This window comes from Oryctolagus cuniculus, chromosome X (genome assembly GCF_964237555.1).
Source record: "Oryctolagus cuniculus chromosome X, mOryCun1.1, whole genome shotgun sequence".
Taxonomy (NCBI): Eukaryota; Metazoa; Chordata; class Mammalia; order Lagomorpha; family Leporidae; genus Oryctolagus; species Oryctolagus cuniculus.
This window is the reverse complement of record NC_091453.1, coordinates 1,601,186-1,616,487: the sequence shown is the minus strand read 5'-3', so window position 1 is coordinate 1,616,487 and position 15,302 is coordinate 1,601,186. Positions and strand designations below refer to the sequence as shown.

The 15,302-nt window shown below is 48.7% G+C and overlaps 1 protein-coding gene across 1 annotated transcript in view; it reads left to right on the top strand.

Moving 5' to 3' along the window:
- The window catches only part of PIR (pirin), a 96,787-nt gene that overhangs the window by 1,109 nt on the left and 80,376 nt on the right, over positions 1–15,302 (top strand). Inside the window, exons 2-3 of the mRNA XM_002719917.5 lie at positions 817–943; positions 12,355–12,447. Of these exons, the coding sequence (XP_002719963.1) occupies positions 848–943; positions 12,355–12,447 (189 nt within the window). The 5' untranslated portion in view covers positions 817–847. The remainder of the gene's footprint in view (positions 1–816; positions 944–12,354; positions 12,448–15,302) is intronic.

Genomic DNA, 15,302 nt, shown 5'->3' with positions numbered 1-15,302 from the left:
TTGAAAGAACTGATTATGTTTCACTTGAAGAAGAGATGAAGGGGGTTGGGAGTACCATCCGCAAAGAGTTGAGGTAGTAAGAGGGTTGATTATATTTGTTCTCCGACAGGCCATTTGTTAGAGTTTACACTCTGCGAAGAGGAAACAGGGTACAGGTGTGTCCTGAAATGTGGGATGCATCGTCAAGGGCAGCTCATCTGCAAGCTGCCTGCATACCAGATTTTTATGAGAAAGCTCCAAGGATTCTTGGCTGGAAAATTGGCCCTGAACTGCAGGGCCAGAATGGTCTTTGAATTCAATGATTCGCGAAGCTCTCTCAATGCCAGCATCTTCAGCATGCTCTGGTATGAGTCACCAACTTTAGTTTTCCTCTGTGCTCCTTGTGTTGACACGCAGATCCCCCATCTGTCAGCCTCACTGGTGGCACTTACCTCACGGGGTGACACTGGGTAGGGGTATCGAGAATGTTCAATGAGGTAAAGCTGATAAAGTGCTTATTAGGGGTCCTTAGTAAGGACCCAACAGCACTGTTGTTGCCAGCCCTTGTACAAGGTGGCTGTAGGATCACTTGAGAAAACAATAATGAGTGGAGTACCGGGCACCTGTTAGTACTCAGATTCACTGTCATTGTTCACCACCACTACTGCAGTTTTAAATCGCTGAAGCCAGGCCCTGAGCATAGTAAGCAATCAGTAAGTTCTAGCTGGGGCTGTTGGGGCACATCTCATTTTAAGATCCTTATTTCGTAGTCCTTGGGTGTCCCTCCTTTGTGACTTCTTTCTTGTTGCCCCTCCTTTTGCCCCCCATCCTCTACAGCTCAGCATCTGAACACTCTTCAGACTTTGGCATGGAGTCCTCCAAGAAGGTCACTTTCTCAGTGCTCAGCTGGGAGCAGCCGGAAGGGGTTGGAGCACGGGTCCGCAGAAGCATTGGCAGGCCCGAGGTATGCTGGTCGGGTGGCTCTTCCCTACTTTCTTTTCAGAAGGGCTTGGTGGGATACTGAAGGATTTGAGAAGAAAGGGCCATGAGGTAGTGAGCTTCCTTGTTGGGGCTCCTAGAGGACCAGGCCAAGCCCAAATGAGATTTTTTAAAGGATTTATTTATTCATTTGAAAGGCAGAGTTACAGAGGCAGAGGCAGAGTGAGAAAGAGAAAAGTCCTCCATCTGCTGGTTCACCCCCTAAATGGCCACAATGGCCAGAGCTGGGCCAATCGGAAGCCAGGAGCCTGGAGCTTCTTCCAGGTCTCCTACACGGGTGCAGGGGCCCAAGGACTTGGGCCATCCTCTACTGCTTTCCCAGGCCATAGCAGAGAGCTGGATTGGAAGTGGAGCAGCCGGGACTTGAACTGGCACCCATGTGAGATGCCGGCACTGTAAGCAGTGGCTTTACCTGCTACACCACAGCACTGGTGTATTTTTCCATTGTATGAGCATTCTCTTATTCTCCTATGCCTAGCCTTACTTTTGACCATTAATGTTCTTATATTTTTTCACACTGCCATCTTGCCAGAAAGACAGACCTCTAACCTTCCCATCTCCGGAGGATGCAAGCATATATCTAATGTTACTTTTCAAACTCTCTGCACCAAAGCTTATGTGTCTGAAGAAAGAGCTCATAAACTTTGGACCCCAGAGCTATTTTAGCATACAATTTACGATAGTGCTCAGTCTTAGGGGTCTCAAGTGATGTGTTTCCTAGGATTGCAAGTTTCCAAATAGAAGAGGAATCCACAGTGCTGTTGCTGAGCCTTTCTGTGATTAACAATAAAGAAGAGGTGGAGTGGGCCTGGCTCACTCACACTCCTTATTCCAGTTATACCTGGGCCAGGCAGCCAGGCTGGGATTTGAGTGGCTGAATAGCTGGTGTTGGTGGGCAGTTCCTCTGCTCCCCCTTCCACCAGGTACTTCTCAGTGCATTGTGATTGTCCCTGGGCCACTCTTATTTTTTAAATGAATAATTTCAAACAAAAACACAAAGAAAAGACAAAGAATCTCCACATTCCAGTATCCACAGTGATCAGCTCATGGGCAGTCTTGTTGCATATCTTCATCTGTTTCTTCTCTCAAAGTATTTTGAAGAGATCCCAGCCATAATTTCATTTATAAATATTTCAGCTTGTGGCACTATAAGATAAAACTTTTAATTAAAATAAATGCAATCTCATTATCCTGATTAAAAATTAGAAGAATACCTTATATCATCAAATACCTTTGACTGATCTTGGTCTCCACTGCTTTAGCCTCTGTAGATGGTCCTCTCCTTTATCAAGGCCTCTAGATACTACGTCAAGGTAGAGGGGCAGAGAGTCACAGCTCAAGTGCACCCCAGGCCGTATCTAGATCTGTCTGGGATCTAGTGGTGGCAGATTCCTTCTGCCTTCTCATTGTTACTGCCGGGCCCCAGTGTGGAGGTTGAGTATACCTGTGCTGGTGGAGTCTATTTTGAAGGGCCTTTTCTGCTGCCATATCATCTTCTAGGCTGGCCTGATTCGAGGCTGCTACCACAGGTTTGATTGCCCTTAAATCAGTTAGGATTAAGTTCCACTGTGTGTAACCAAAAGCATCCTCCAAAATCAATGGCTTATGGAAGTGTTTGGGTTTCTCTTTGCAAAGCCCCGGAACAGGCAGTCCAAGGTAGACCTGGAAATGTCACACTTGCTAGAGACCTGTGCTCATTCTCTCTTAGGTCATGATTCTTTGCATATCCTTAGCATTACTCCCAGATATTTGCTTGCTTTCTCTCTCTCTGGAATAGGATTGGACACTCCAGTCCATTTTATAGGTGTGTTACCCAGGAGTGCCATAGGAAGGCTGTAAGTACCCACTTTCTTGCCTTAGTCTTGTTACATGCCTTGAACTATGGGGCATGTTTAGGTGATTGTGCGTGATTCACTTGGCTTTTTTTTCCTCCTGCCCTTTGTTATGAGAACAGCATGACCTTGATAGTGGCCACTGTTTCAACTTGAGTCCCACAATGAGAATGTAACCCACATAACAGGACTTTGGGGAGCCCTTTTGCCTTGGTAACCACACAAAAGAGTAACATTTCCTCAAAGCTGTCTTTCAGGCCCACACGGGGGAAACAGGTAGCTGAAGCTGGTTGTGACCACAGCCAAGGCAACTGAGCTGTGTAAATGTCTGAGTTAACATTTCCCAAAATTTAGTGCTAAGATCTCGGCTTCCAGGAGGAGCTTAAACCTTGTTACCATGACCTGCAATAGATGTGTAAGCATGTTCCTGAACTGTGCCTGCATGAATTTGTGCCCACCCCTGTACATGATGACAGGTACTGCCACTCTGACATACTCATTTTCCCTAGGATAAAAGATACCCACTTCCTTTCTGCAGGGACCCATGACTTTGGAAGTGATTCCTGGTGGTCTTATTTACTAAAAATAAAGAGTAACTTTATATAATAACTCCTTCTGGTGTGCTCCTTGATTATAGTTACCAGGGAGCAACTCACAGCTTTGTGGATATCAAGAGGCCAATGGAACCCAGCAAATCCTAGCAAAATCAGTCTGCCAAGGCTTTAATCTAATGCAAGAAAAATTATATCTTGTGAGCTATTGGACAAAAGGATCTTTAGAAATACACTGGTGTGTCTACAAAGAAAACCCCGAAGAAGCTACAGATGAATTATTAAAATTAAGAGCTTAGCAGTGTTCAAAATAGGCATTTTATTCACATTTCTCATCCCAGCAGCAAACTGTTAAAAACAACTTTAAAATGCTGGTTATAACATGTCGCTCCCCCTCTTCGTGGAGGAGCGACACTAAACCCTGCCTAGGCTTCATATCCGAGTCACGGCACCATTATGTCGCTCCCCGTCTTCGTGGAGGAACGACACAGGACCCTGCGTTGTTCTTTCATCTGCTCGGCCCTCCCCGGGTTTGCTGCTGGTTCTTCCCGGGTTGGCTACCGACCCTTCCACCTCCGTGGAAGGGCGGTTCCCCCTGCCACATTCCCCACTTCCGCGGGGGAGCGGCACACCGCCGGCCGGCTCTCTCGGGGGCTGCACAGGTGTTCCCTCAGATGTTCCCCCTAGATGTTCCTGGTGCATGCCGTCTCTCTCCTCCTTTATAGTCCTCCTCCGCCAATCCTAACTCGGCTGCCCACACGCCGAGTACGCTGCTCTCCTCCAATCAATAGCAAGTCCTACAGTTTATTAGTTGAACTGGAGGCAGCTGTGCGGAAGCTGTTTACTTCTCTCCCAGCGCCATATTGTGGGAGAGCAGATGCATAGAATAAGTCTTAATTCCAGTAACTCAGTCTAGTCCGGTTGCTCCCCACAGATCCCCCTTTCTTTTTATTTTTTGGCGTTGATACGCGCCTGTCTTCGGTGTCCTGCGGCACACACTCTGCTCTACTTGCTAGAGTTGCCACAGGCTCTTACAAGTCCTATCAATCAGGCAAACCGAATCCGGGTCCTCTCTTCGCCATGTTGTGAGGAGGTTTTTAGGTGCTGATGCGTGCCTGTGTTCGGTGCCCTGCAGCGCATGCTCTGGTCGAGCCTGCAGGGGCTTACAAGCCCTATCAGGCAAACCGAATCCAAGCCTTCTCATTGCCTTTTTGTGGGGAGGCCTTACTGATGTTAATTCGTGCCTGTCTTCGGTGACCTGCGGCGCATAAGCTGCTAGCCGCCGCAGGTGCTCATCGTGCTCATCGCCTCACTTAATCAGGCAGACCGAATCCAAGCTCTCACATTGCAGTGTTGTAGGGAGGCCTTTCTATTTCTCTATTTCTCTATCTCCGGGCATTCCTATTTCTCCCATTTTACTTCTATCTTCCAGCATTCCTATTTCTCTCACTTTGCTTCTAAACTTCTATTTCTCTTATCCCTGCAGCTTCCCGGCTCTGCGCCGCTTCAGCCAGCGCCTCTCTCATCTGCGCGGCTCCGCTTTCCACGCCCTTCGCGTCTGCACCACGGCCTACGCCAGCCCCGTTCCCTATCTACTTGTGCCCCGCACGCTCTCTCTGCGCACGGCAGCCTCCGCGAGTCACACAGCGTAGCTTACGTGTCCGCCACTAGCATTCAATCTAAGTTCCCCGGGCTAGCCTGGCGAATTCAACCCAGCTTACGTCTCCGCCCCACGATTTGGCTTCCCGTCCTTTGCTCCCCGGGCTAATCAGACGGATCCCAATCTGGCTTACGTTTCAGCTTCTGGTTTCAACTTTTCGCCCCCTATTCCCGGGCTAACTTGAGAATCCCAAAGTGGCTTTCGTGTCCACCTCGGCCTGCCCCCCACGGCTTCAATTTCCCTAACACTTTTCTCTACCCGGTATGTTTCCCTAAGTTTTCTTCCAACAATATTCCTCCCTCATTTCTCCTGGCCTCTCCCCACAGTCCGCGTCCGAGTCTGTTTGTTCTAGCTTTCACTTTCGACCTTAGACCTTAGAGATTTCTCCCAGCTTCCCCCTGTAGTCCATATCTGAATCTATGCCTAGGCTTTCAATAGCTTCTTCCGGCACCCTTTTCGTTTGGCTTTTCCCTAGGCTGTTTGCTAGTCTCTCTCTCCGGTATTTTCCCTAGGCTGTTTGCTAGTCTCTCTCTCCGATATTTTCCCAATTCTTCCCGTTTCTTCCCTGCTAAGTTTGCTATCCGTCCTAGGTTTCCTATCCGAGTCAGGTTTCCTATCCGAGTCAGGTTTCCTATCCGAGTCACGGCACCATTATGTCGCTCCCCCTCTTCGTGGAGGAGCAACACTGAACCCTGCCTAGGCTTCATATCCGAGTCACGGCACCATTATGTCGCTCCCCCTCTTCGTGGAGGAGCGACACTAAACCCTGCCTAGGCTTCATATCCGAGTCACGGCACCATTATGTCGCTCCCCGTCTTCGTGGAGGAACGACACAGGACCCTGCGTTGTTCTTTCATCTGCTCGGCCCTCCCCGGGTTTGCTGCTGGTTCTTCCCGGGTTGGCTACCGACCCTTCCACCTCCGTGGAAGGGCGGTTCCCCCTGCCACATTCCCCACTTCCGCGGGGGAGCGGCACACCGCCGGCCGGCTCTCTCGGGGGCTGCACAGGTGTTCCCTCAGATGTTCCCCCTAGATGTTCCTGGTGCATGCCGTCTCTCTCCTCCTTTATAGTCCTCCTCCGCCAATCCTAACTCGGCTGCCCACACGCCGAGTACGCTGCTCTCCTCCAATCAATAGCAAGTCCTACAGTTTATTAGTTGAACTGGAGGCAGCTGTGCGGAAGCTGTTTACTTCTCTCCCAGCGCCATATTGTGGGAGAGCAGATGCATAGAATAAGTCTTAATTCCAGTAACTCAGTCTAGTCCGGTTGCTCCCCACAGATCCCCCTTTCTTTTTATTTTTTGGCGTTGATACGCGCCTGTCTTCGGTGTCCTGCGGCACACACTCTGCTCTACTTGCTAGAGTTGCCACAGGCTCTTACAAGTCCTATCAATCAGGCAAACCGAATCCGGGTCCTCTCTTCGCCATGTTGTGAGGAGGTTTTTAGGTGCTGATGCGTGCCTGTGTTCGGTGCCCTGCAGCGCATGCTCTGGTCGAGCCTGCAGGGGCTTACAAGCCCTATCAGGCAAACCGAATCCAAGCCTTCTCATTGCCTTTTTGTGGGGAGGCCTTACTGATGTTAATTCGTGCCTGTCTTCGGTGACCTGCGGCGCATAAGCTGCTAGCCGCCGCAGGTGCTCATCGTGCTCATCGCCTCACTTAATCAGGCAGACCAAATCCAAGCTCTCACATTGCAGTGTTGTAGGGAGGCCTTTCTATTTCTCTATTTCTCTATCTCCGGGCATTCCTATTTCTCCCATTTTACTTCTATCTTCCAGCATTCCTATTTCTCTCACTTTGCTTCTAAACTTCTATTTCTCTTATCCCTGCAGCTTCCCGGCTCTGCGCCGCTTCAGCCAGCGCCTCTCTCATCTGCGCGGCTCCGCTTTCCACGCCCTTCGCGTCTGCACCACGGCCTACGCCAGCCCCGTTCCCTATCTACTTGTGCCCCGCACGCTCTCTCTGCGCACGGCAGCCTCCGCGAGTCACACAGCGTAGCTTACGTGTCCGCCACTAGCATTCAATCTAAGTTCCCCGGGCTAGCCTGGCGAATTCAACCCAGCTTACGTCTCCGCCCCACGATTTGGCTTCCCGTCCTTTGCTCCCCGGGCTAATCAGACGGATCCCAATCTGGCTTACGTTTCAGCTTCTGGTTTCAACTTTTCGCCCCCTATTCCCGGGCTAACTTGAGAATCCCAAAGTGGCTTTCGTGTCCACCTCGGCCTGCCCCCCACGGCTTCAATTTCCCTAACACTTTTCTCTACCCGGTATGTTTCCCTAAGTTTTCTTCCAACAATATTCCTCCCTCATTTCTCCTGGCCTCTCCCCACAGTCCGTGTCCGAGTCTGTTTGTTCTAGCTTTCACTTTCGACCTTAGACCTTAGAGATTTCTCCCAGCTTCCCCCTGTAGTCCATATCTGAATCTATGCCTAGGCTTTCAATAGCTTCTTCCGGCACCCTTTTCGTTTGGCTTTTCCCTAGGCTGTTTGCTAGTCTCTCTCTCCGGTATTTTCCCTAGGCTGTTTGCTAGTCTCTCTCTCCGATATTTTCCCAATTCTTCCCGTTTCTTCCCTGCTAAGTTTGCTATCCGTCCTAGGTTTCCTATCCGAGTCAGGTTTCCTATCCGAGTCAGGTTTCCTATCCGAGTCACGGCACCATTATGTCGCTCCCCCTCTTCGTGGAGGAGCAACACTGAACCCTGCCTAGGCTTCATATCCGAGTCACGGCACCATTATGTCGCTCCCCCTCTTCGTGGAGGAGCGACACTAAACCCTGCCTAGGCTTCATATCCGAGTCACGGCACCATTATGTCGCTCCCCGTCTTCGTGGAGGAACGACACAGGACCCTGCGTTGTTCTTTCATCTGCTCGGCCCTCCCCGGGTTTGCTGCTGGTTCTTCCCGGGTTGGCTACCGACCCTTCCACCTCCGTGGAAGGGCGGTTCCCCCTGCCACATTCCCCACTTCCGCGGGGGAGCGGCACACCGCCGGCCGGCTCTCTCGGGGGCTGCACAGGTGTTCCCTCAGATGTTCCCCCTAGATGTTCCTGGTGCATGCCGTCTCTCTCCTCCTTTATAGTCCTCCTCCGCCAATCCTAACTCGGCTGCCCACACGCCGAGTACGCTGCTCTCCTCCAATCAATAGCAAGTCCTACAGTTTATTAGTTGAACTGGAGGCAGCTGTGCGGAAGCTGTTTACTTCTCTCCCAGCGCCATATTGTGGGAGAGCAGATGCATAGAATAAGTCTTAATTCCAGTAACTCAGTCTAGTCCGGTTGCTCCCCACAGATCCCCCTTTCTTTTTATTTTTTGGCGTTGATACGCGCCTGTCTTCGGTGTCCTGCGGCACACACTCTGCTCTACTTGCTAGAGTTGCCACAGGCTCTTACAAGTCCTATCAATCAGGCAAACCGAATCCGGGTCCTCTCTTCGCCATGTTGTGAGGAGGTTTTTAGGTGCTGATGCGTGCCTGTGTTCGGTGCCCTGCAGCGCATGCTCTGGTCGAGCCTGCAGGGGCTTACAAGCCCTATCAGGCAAACCGAATCCAAGCCTTCTCATTGCCTTTTTGTGGGGAGGCCTTACTGATGTTAATTCGTGCCTGTCTTCGGTGACCTGCGGCGCATAAGCTGCTAGCCGCCGCAGGTGCTCATCGTGCTCATCGCCTCACTTAATCAGGCAGACCGAATCCAAGCTCTCACATTGCAGTGTTGTAGGGAGGCCTTTCTATTTCTCTATTTCTCTATCTCCGGGCATTCCTATTTCTCCCATTTTACTTCTATCTTCCAGCATTCCTATTTCTCTCACTTTGCTTCTAAACTTCTATTTCTCTTATCCCTGCAGCTTCCCGGCTCTGCGCCGCTTCAGCCAGCGCCTCTCTCATCTGCGCGGCTCCGCTTTCCACGCCCTTCGCGTCTGCACCACGGCCTACGCCAGCCCCGTTCCCTATCTACTTGTGCCCCGCACGCTCTCTCTGCGCACGGCAGCCTCCGCGAGTCACACAGCGTAGCTTACGTGTCCGCCACTAGCATTCAATCTAAGTTCCCCGGGCTAGCCTGGCGAATTCAACCCAGCTTACGTCTCCGCCCCACGATTTGGCTTCCCGTCCTTTGCTCCCCGGGCTAATCAGACGGATCCCAATCTGGCTTACGTTTCAGCTTCTGGTTTCAACTTTTCGCCCCCTATTCCCGGGCTAACTTGAGAATCCCAAAGTGGCTTTCGTGTCCACCTCGGCCTGCCCCCCACGGCTTCAATTTCCCTAACACTTTTCTCTACCCGGTATGTTTCCCTAAGTTTTCTTCCAACAATATTCCTCCCTCATTTCTCCTGGCCTCTCCCCACAGTCCGTGTCCGAGTCTGTTTGTTCTAGCTTTCACTTTCGACCTTAGACCTTAGAGATTTCTCCCAGCTTCCCCCTGTAGTCCATATCTGAATCTATGCCTAGGCTTTCAATAGCTTCTTCCGGCACCCTTTTCGTTTGGCTTTTCCCTAGGCTGTTTGCTAGTCTCTCTCTCCGGTATTTTCCCTAGGCTGTTTGCTAGTCTCTCTCTCCGATATTTTCCCAATTCTTCCCGTTTCTTCCCTGCTAAGTTTGCTATCCGTCCTAGGTTTCCTATCCGAGTCAGGTTTCCTATCCGAGTCAGGTTTCCTATCCGAGTCACGGCACCATTATGTCGCTCCCCCTCTTCGTGGAGGAGCAACACTGAACCCTGCCTAGGCTTCATATCCGAGTCACGGCACCATTATGTCGCTCCCCCTCTTCGTGGAGGAGCGACACTAAACCCTGCCTAGGCTTCATATCCGAGTCACGGCACCATTATGTCGCTCCCCGTCTTCGTGGAGGAACGACACAGGACCCTGCGTTGTTCTTTCATCTGCTCGGCCCTCCCCGGGTTTGCTGCTGGTTCTTCCCGGGTTGGCTACCGACCCTTCCACCTCCGTGGAAGGGCGGTTCCCCCTGCCACATTCCCCACTTCCGCGGGGGAGCGGCACACCGCCGGCCGGCTCTCTCGGGGGCTGCACAGGTGTTCCCTCAGATGTTCCCCCTAGATGTTCCTGGTGCATGCCGTCTCTCTCCTCCTTTATAGTCCTCCTCCGCCAATCCTAACTCGGCTGCCCACACGCCGAGTACGCTGCTCTCCTCCAATCAATAGCAAGTCCTACAGTTTATTAGTTGAACTGGAGGCAGCTGTGCGGAAGCTGTTTACTTCTCTCCCAGCGCCATATTGTGGGAGAGCAGATGCATAGAATAAGTCTTAATTCCAGTAACTCAGTCTAGTCTGGTTGCTCCCCACAATAACACTATTAAAAATATATTGGAGTAGGGGTGCCAGTGCTGTGGCGTAGAGGGCCAAGCCTCTGCCTGCAGTGCCAGCATCCCAAATGGGCGCTGGTTTGAATCCTGGCTGCTCTACTTCCAATCCAGCTCCCTGCTAATGCACCTGGAAGAGCAGCAGAAGATGGTCCCTACAACCACGTGGGAAACCTGGATGAGTCTCCAGGCTCCTGGCTTCGGCCTAGCCCAGCCCTGGTTGTTGTGGACGTTAGGGAATGAACCAGTGGAAAGAAGATCTCTCTGTCTCTTCTCTCTCTGTATCTCTGCCTTTGAAATAAATAAATAAATCTTTTTTTTAAAAAAGTATGTTAGGAAACCATTTTTAAATATATGCAAAGCGTTTATGGAGGAAATTATAAGTATTAAAAACATATTACGAGCCCTAAATAACCATGTTTTTAAATAGGGAACTCAGTATTATATAAATGGCAATTCTTGCCAGATTGAGCCATAGATGCAAGGCAATTCCAATCAAAAGGTCCAACACTTTTGTTCCTACAGTCTGATGAATTTTCTAAAATGTATATGGAACAACAAATGGCCAAGAGTAACCAAGAAAATCATAGATATACTGATGACAGCAGATCTGTGTCTACCTCCCATTTGAGCTTGAGATGTGTCTTAAGTTGCTGTCTTGCATTGCACAGTATGGGGTACGTTGAATGAGTTCTGTTCATACAGATAACGTTTATATAGATATCTCAAACTCAAGGTGACCTCAAATGAAGTTGCCATGGCAATTTCAAGGCTGCTTCCTCTGTTACAACAGAGCAACTGAATGGCCCTACCATCTTCCCAGGCACCATCGCTAGAAATGTGGGAGTCATCAAATGCTCTTTCTTTTTGCTTCGTACGTATCTACCCAGTCACTCAACCATTGTCCATCACTACTGTTCTTGCCTTAGTTCTGGCCTTTGGCCTTGCGCAGACTTATTGAAATGGCCTTCTAAATACTGCTTTGTCTCCTTTCTTCCCTTCCCAAACCATCTTCCAGAGTCATCTTTCTAAATCTGATTGTCTGAACCCCTCATTAAAACCCATCAGCTTCAGGATAAAAAAATCCAAACTCCTTTAAGATTTGGCCTTTGACCATCTCTTATCGTAATTCCATGCTCATCGTGCGCCCTAGTAAAGTAGTTTCCTTGCTGTTCTTAAAGCATGCCAATCTGTTTCTCCATTCTTCTACCTGGAGTAGCCTTCATTCTCCTCCTCTCCCTTTGATATTGATTAATTCCTACATATGTTTCAAGACCCAGGCCAAGGGGCCGGCATTGTGGCATAGCGGGTACGGTTGCCACTTGTGATGCTAACATCCCATTTGAGCGCTGGTTTGTGTCCTGGCTTCTCCGCTTCTGATCTGGATCCCTGCTGATGGTCTGGGAAAGTAGTGGAAGATGGTCCAAATACTTGGGTCCCTGCCACCCACATAGGACACCTGGAAGAAGCTCCTGGCTTTGGCTTAGCCTATCTGGGAAGTGAACCAGTAGATAGAAGGTTTCCTCTCTTTCTCTCTCGCTCGCTCTCTCGCTCTCACTCTCACTCTCCCCCGTATCTCCCTCTCTGTAACTCTTTCAAATAAATAAATGAATAAGTCTTCAAGAAAAAAGAGCCAGGTCAATTGACTCCCTAGTAGAATCTTCCCTGATACCACCCTACTCTCAGGTGTAAAGTTGTCTTCCTCCAGGGCATTTATCATGACATACTGTAATTAATGTAGCCTGTCCCCCATGAGATTATGAATCCGGTTAGAATACAGATGGTATCTTGTTTGTACTTTACTGTTTATATCTTAGATCACAAAATAGTTCTCCAAACGTCAACTCTCTGACATACTCAGTATATCTGTGTCTAAGGAGTTCTGTCTGAAAGTGATTTTCATTGCAAAAACTTTTCCCATTGGCTATATAGTTTTCTATGAGTTTTGCCAGATCTGTTCATGAATGTAGTGCCTGGTAGACTGGCTTTAAAGGCATGTCTAAGCTGCTGAATTTTATTTTTATTTCAGTTAAAAAATCTGGATCCATTTTTACTGCTTGATGAATTTAAAGGCGGTAGACCAGGTGGATTTCCTGATCACCCTCATCGTGGTTTTGAAACAGTAAGTATAGCTATTTGACTGCAAAAGTGTGTATTTTAAAAGTTGCCCCTCACTTTAATAGAAAATTCAATTTTAGAGGTAATGTGTAATAGGCTAAAATTAATTTATAAGTTGCTGGCTATAGGTTGTCTACTATAATATAGTATCTATTTTCCAAGAGTTTATTTTAATTTAAGTATTTGCCATTTTTAGTATTTTTTGAATTTGTACCCCTGGAGGCATTCCTTTTTGAACAGTTAGTAAAGAGCAAGAATTGGCTCCTCAAAATTTTTAGAATTGAAATAATTGGAGATATAAAACTATTTAAGAGGTCATTAAAATAATGTTATGTAGAAAAGCTGTTTCTGTGTGAGACTATTCAGAAATATTTAACCTCATGTGATATAAAACTATACTTCCCCCAAATAATACAAGAAATCTGAGGATTTGTACTAAGTTCTGAGGAATTGTAGAATCCAGGAACTGAGATACAACATGGCCTTAAAAATAAGATTTTATGGCCACATACACATTCATTTACAAGTTTAATAGCAAAATTGAGAGATTATGCTGAACACTAATATTCGGTTTCAGTTAGGAACTGAAATAGAACTGAGTAATATAATATTGTGGCACTTTCGAAGATTACCAGTCTCTACAAATACGCATATTCTAGCAAAGCACAGGGACAGTTACTTCCTAGTTAGAAGGATTAGCCTAGTGAGCAGCGGCGCTGGCACCCCGGGTTCTAGTCCTGGCTGGGGCGCCGGATTCTGTCCCAGTTGCCCCTCTTCCAGGCCAGCTCTCTGCTATGGCCCGGGAGTGCAGTGGAGGATGGCCCAAGTGCTTGGGCCCTGTACTCCATGGGAGACCAGGAGGAAGCATCTGGCTCCTGGCTTCAGATCGGCGCATCGCGCCGGCTGTAGCAGCCATTTGGGGGGTGAACCAACGGAAAAAAGGAAGACCTTTCTCTCTGTCTCTCTCACTGTCTAACTCTGCCTGTCAAAAAAAAAAAAAAAAAAAAAAAAGAAAGTTGAGCCAGCTGCTTGCGACCACCTGTATTGTTAGGAAGCAGACCATGGCTTGTTGAAGGCTTAGCGTGTTTGTCAAGCCAATTAGTGAATATTTAGATATTTTCTGAAGGCTGGTGATATGCAGAACCTGGTGCAGGGTAATCTCTTGTATGTCAGGGTGTATGCGTTGGGGAGTGTGGGTAGAACGCAGAGGGAGGGAAGCTAAGGAAGGCGGTGTGATCCCTGCTGACTTCCGTATGCAGTTTAGTTAAGGGGGTAAAGGAGCAACAGGCAAGGAGTTCACCACTGCAGTGCCAAAGTAGAATGAAGCAAGAGCCTTCTAGAAACAGAGTCAGGGTAGCTGGATGCACCTGCCTTCCCCATTCAGCCATTCACCTTCCACTTCTCCTCTGCTGGCAGGTCTGGGTGCCCCAGTGTTGAGTGCTGTTGCTTTCACTGACCCTACTTGTGCTGGCTTTGGACCCTCTTCCCTGAATGCCTCCCCTCTGTGCCCTTGCTCAAGTCGCACTTGGCCATGTGTCCAATAATTTCAGTTGCCATCTTAGTAATCCTTCAAGGTGCCTTCAGATATCACTAGCCCCATGGAGTTTTTTGGTTGTTTTTTGAGACAGTCCCAAAAGGACACACTTTCTCCTTTGTCTGGTCTCAATAATAGTATACTTTTACCAGTGTCACCTGTAGAGTGGCCTTGATCATGTTCTATTTGTCTTGTGTTGGGATTCGGAACTGCCTCCAGCCCTGCTCACACACTTAAGTGGATTATAAACGGCTTCCACTGATAACATCCCACACCTCACTGTATCTTCATGTGGAGATCCTTGGTAACTGTTGGCTGGATTTAATTGGATAATTACAAGAGATGGTTCTCACTAAGTACGGTGAATATAGTAAATAAAACGAATGAAGAAACATGTTGCTTTCATTTCCCTTATAGTGATCTTTTATGGGGAGCTGCTTTATAAATCATAGGGCACTCACTTTAAACAGCTCCGTGGAGTTCAGCTGTCAAATACTGGTGTTTGGCCCTTGGCTTTGGGTTAAGAGTTCTCCTTAAAACGTTATCTGTCTTTACAGTAGATCCTCATTGCTTTTGGATTCTGTGTTCACAAATTCCGCTACTCACTAACATTTATTTGTAACCCCCAAACCAGTATTTGTGGTGCTTTCCTGGTAATTCATGGACATGTACAGAGTGGGAAAACACAAGAGTTGCCCAATGTGCACATTCCCCGCTGCAGCTGGCCAGAGCAATGCTGGGCACTGTTGTTGTTTTTTTTTTAAATATTTATTTATTTGAAAGTCAGAGTTACACAGAGGGAGAAGGAGAGGCAGAGAGAGAGAGAGAGAGAGAGAGAGATCTTCCATCTGCTGGTTCACTCCCCAATTGGATGCAATGGCTGGAATTGCACTAATCTGAAGCCAGGAGCCGGAGCTTCTTAGGGTCTCCCACGAGTGTGCAGGGGCCCAAGGACTTGGGCCATCTTCTACTGCTTTTCCAAGCCATAACAGAGAGCTCGATCGGAAGAGGAGCAGCTGGGACTAGAACCGGAGCCCATATCACATTCACTTTGAAATGTGAGAAATGTGGGTCTAGATGACCTTCCAAACCAGAAATATTATGCTTCTAAAGGTAAATGAGAGGGGCTGGCGCTATGGCGCAGTGGGTTAATCCTCCGCCTGCTGCACCGGCATCCCATATGGACAACAGTTCGAGTCCTGGCTGCTCCACTTCCGATCCTGCTCCCTGCTATGGTCTGGGAAAGCAGTGGAAGATGGCCCAAGTCCTTGGGCCTCTGCACCTGCGTAGGAGAGCCGGAAGAAACTCCTGGCTCCTGGCTTCGG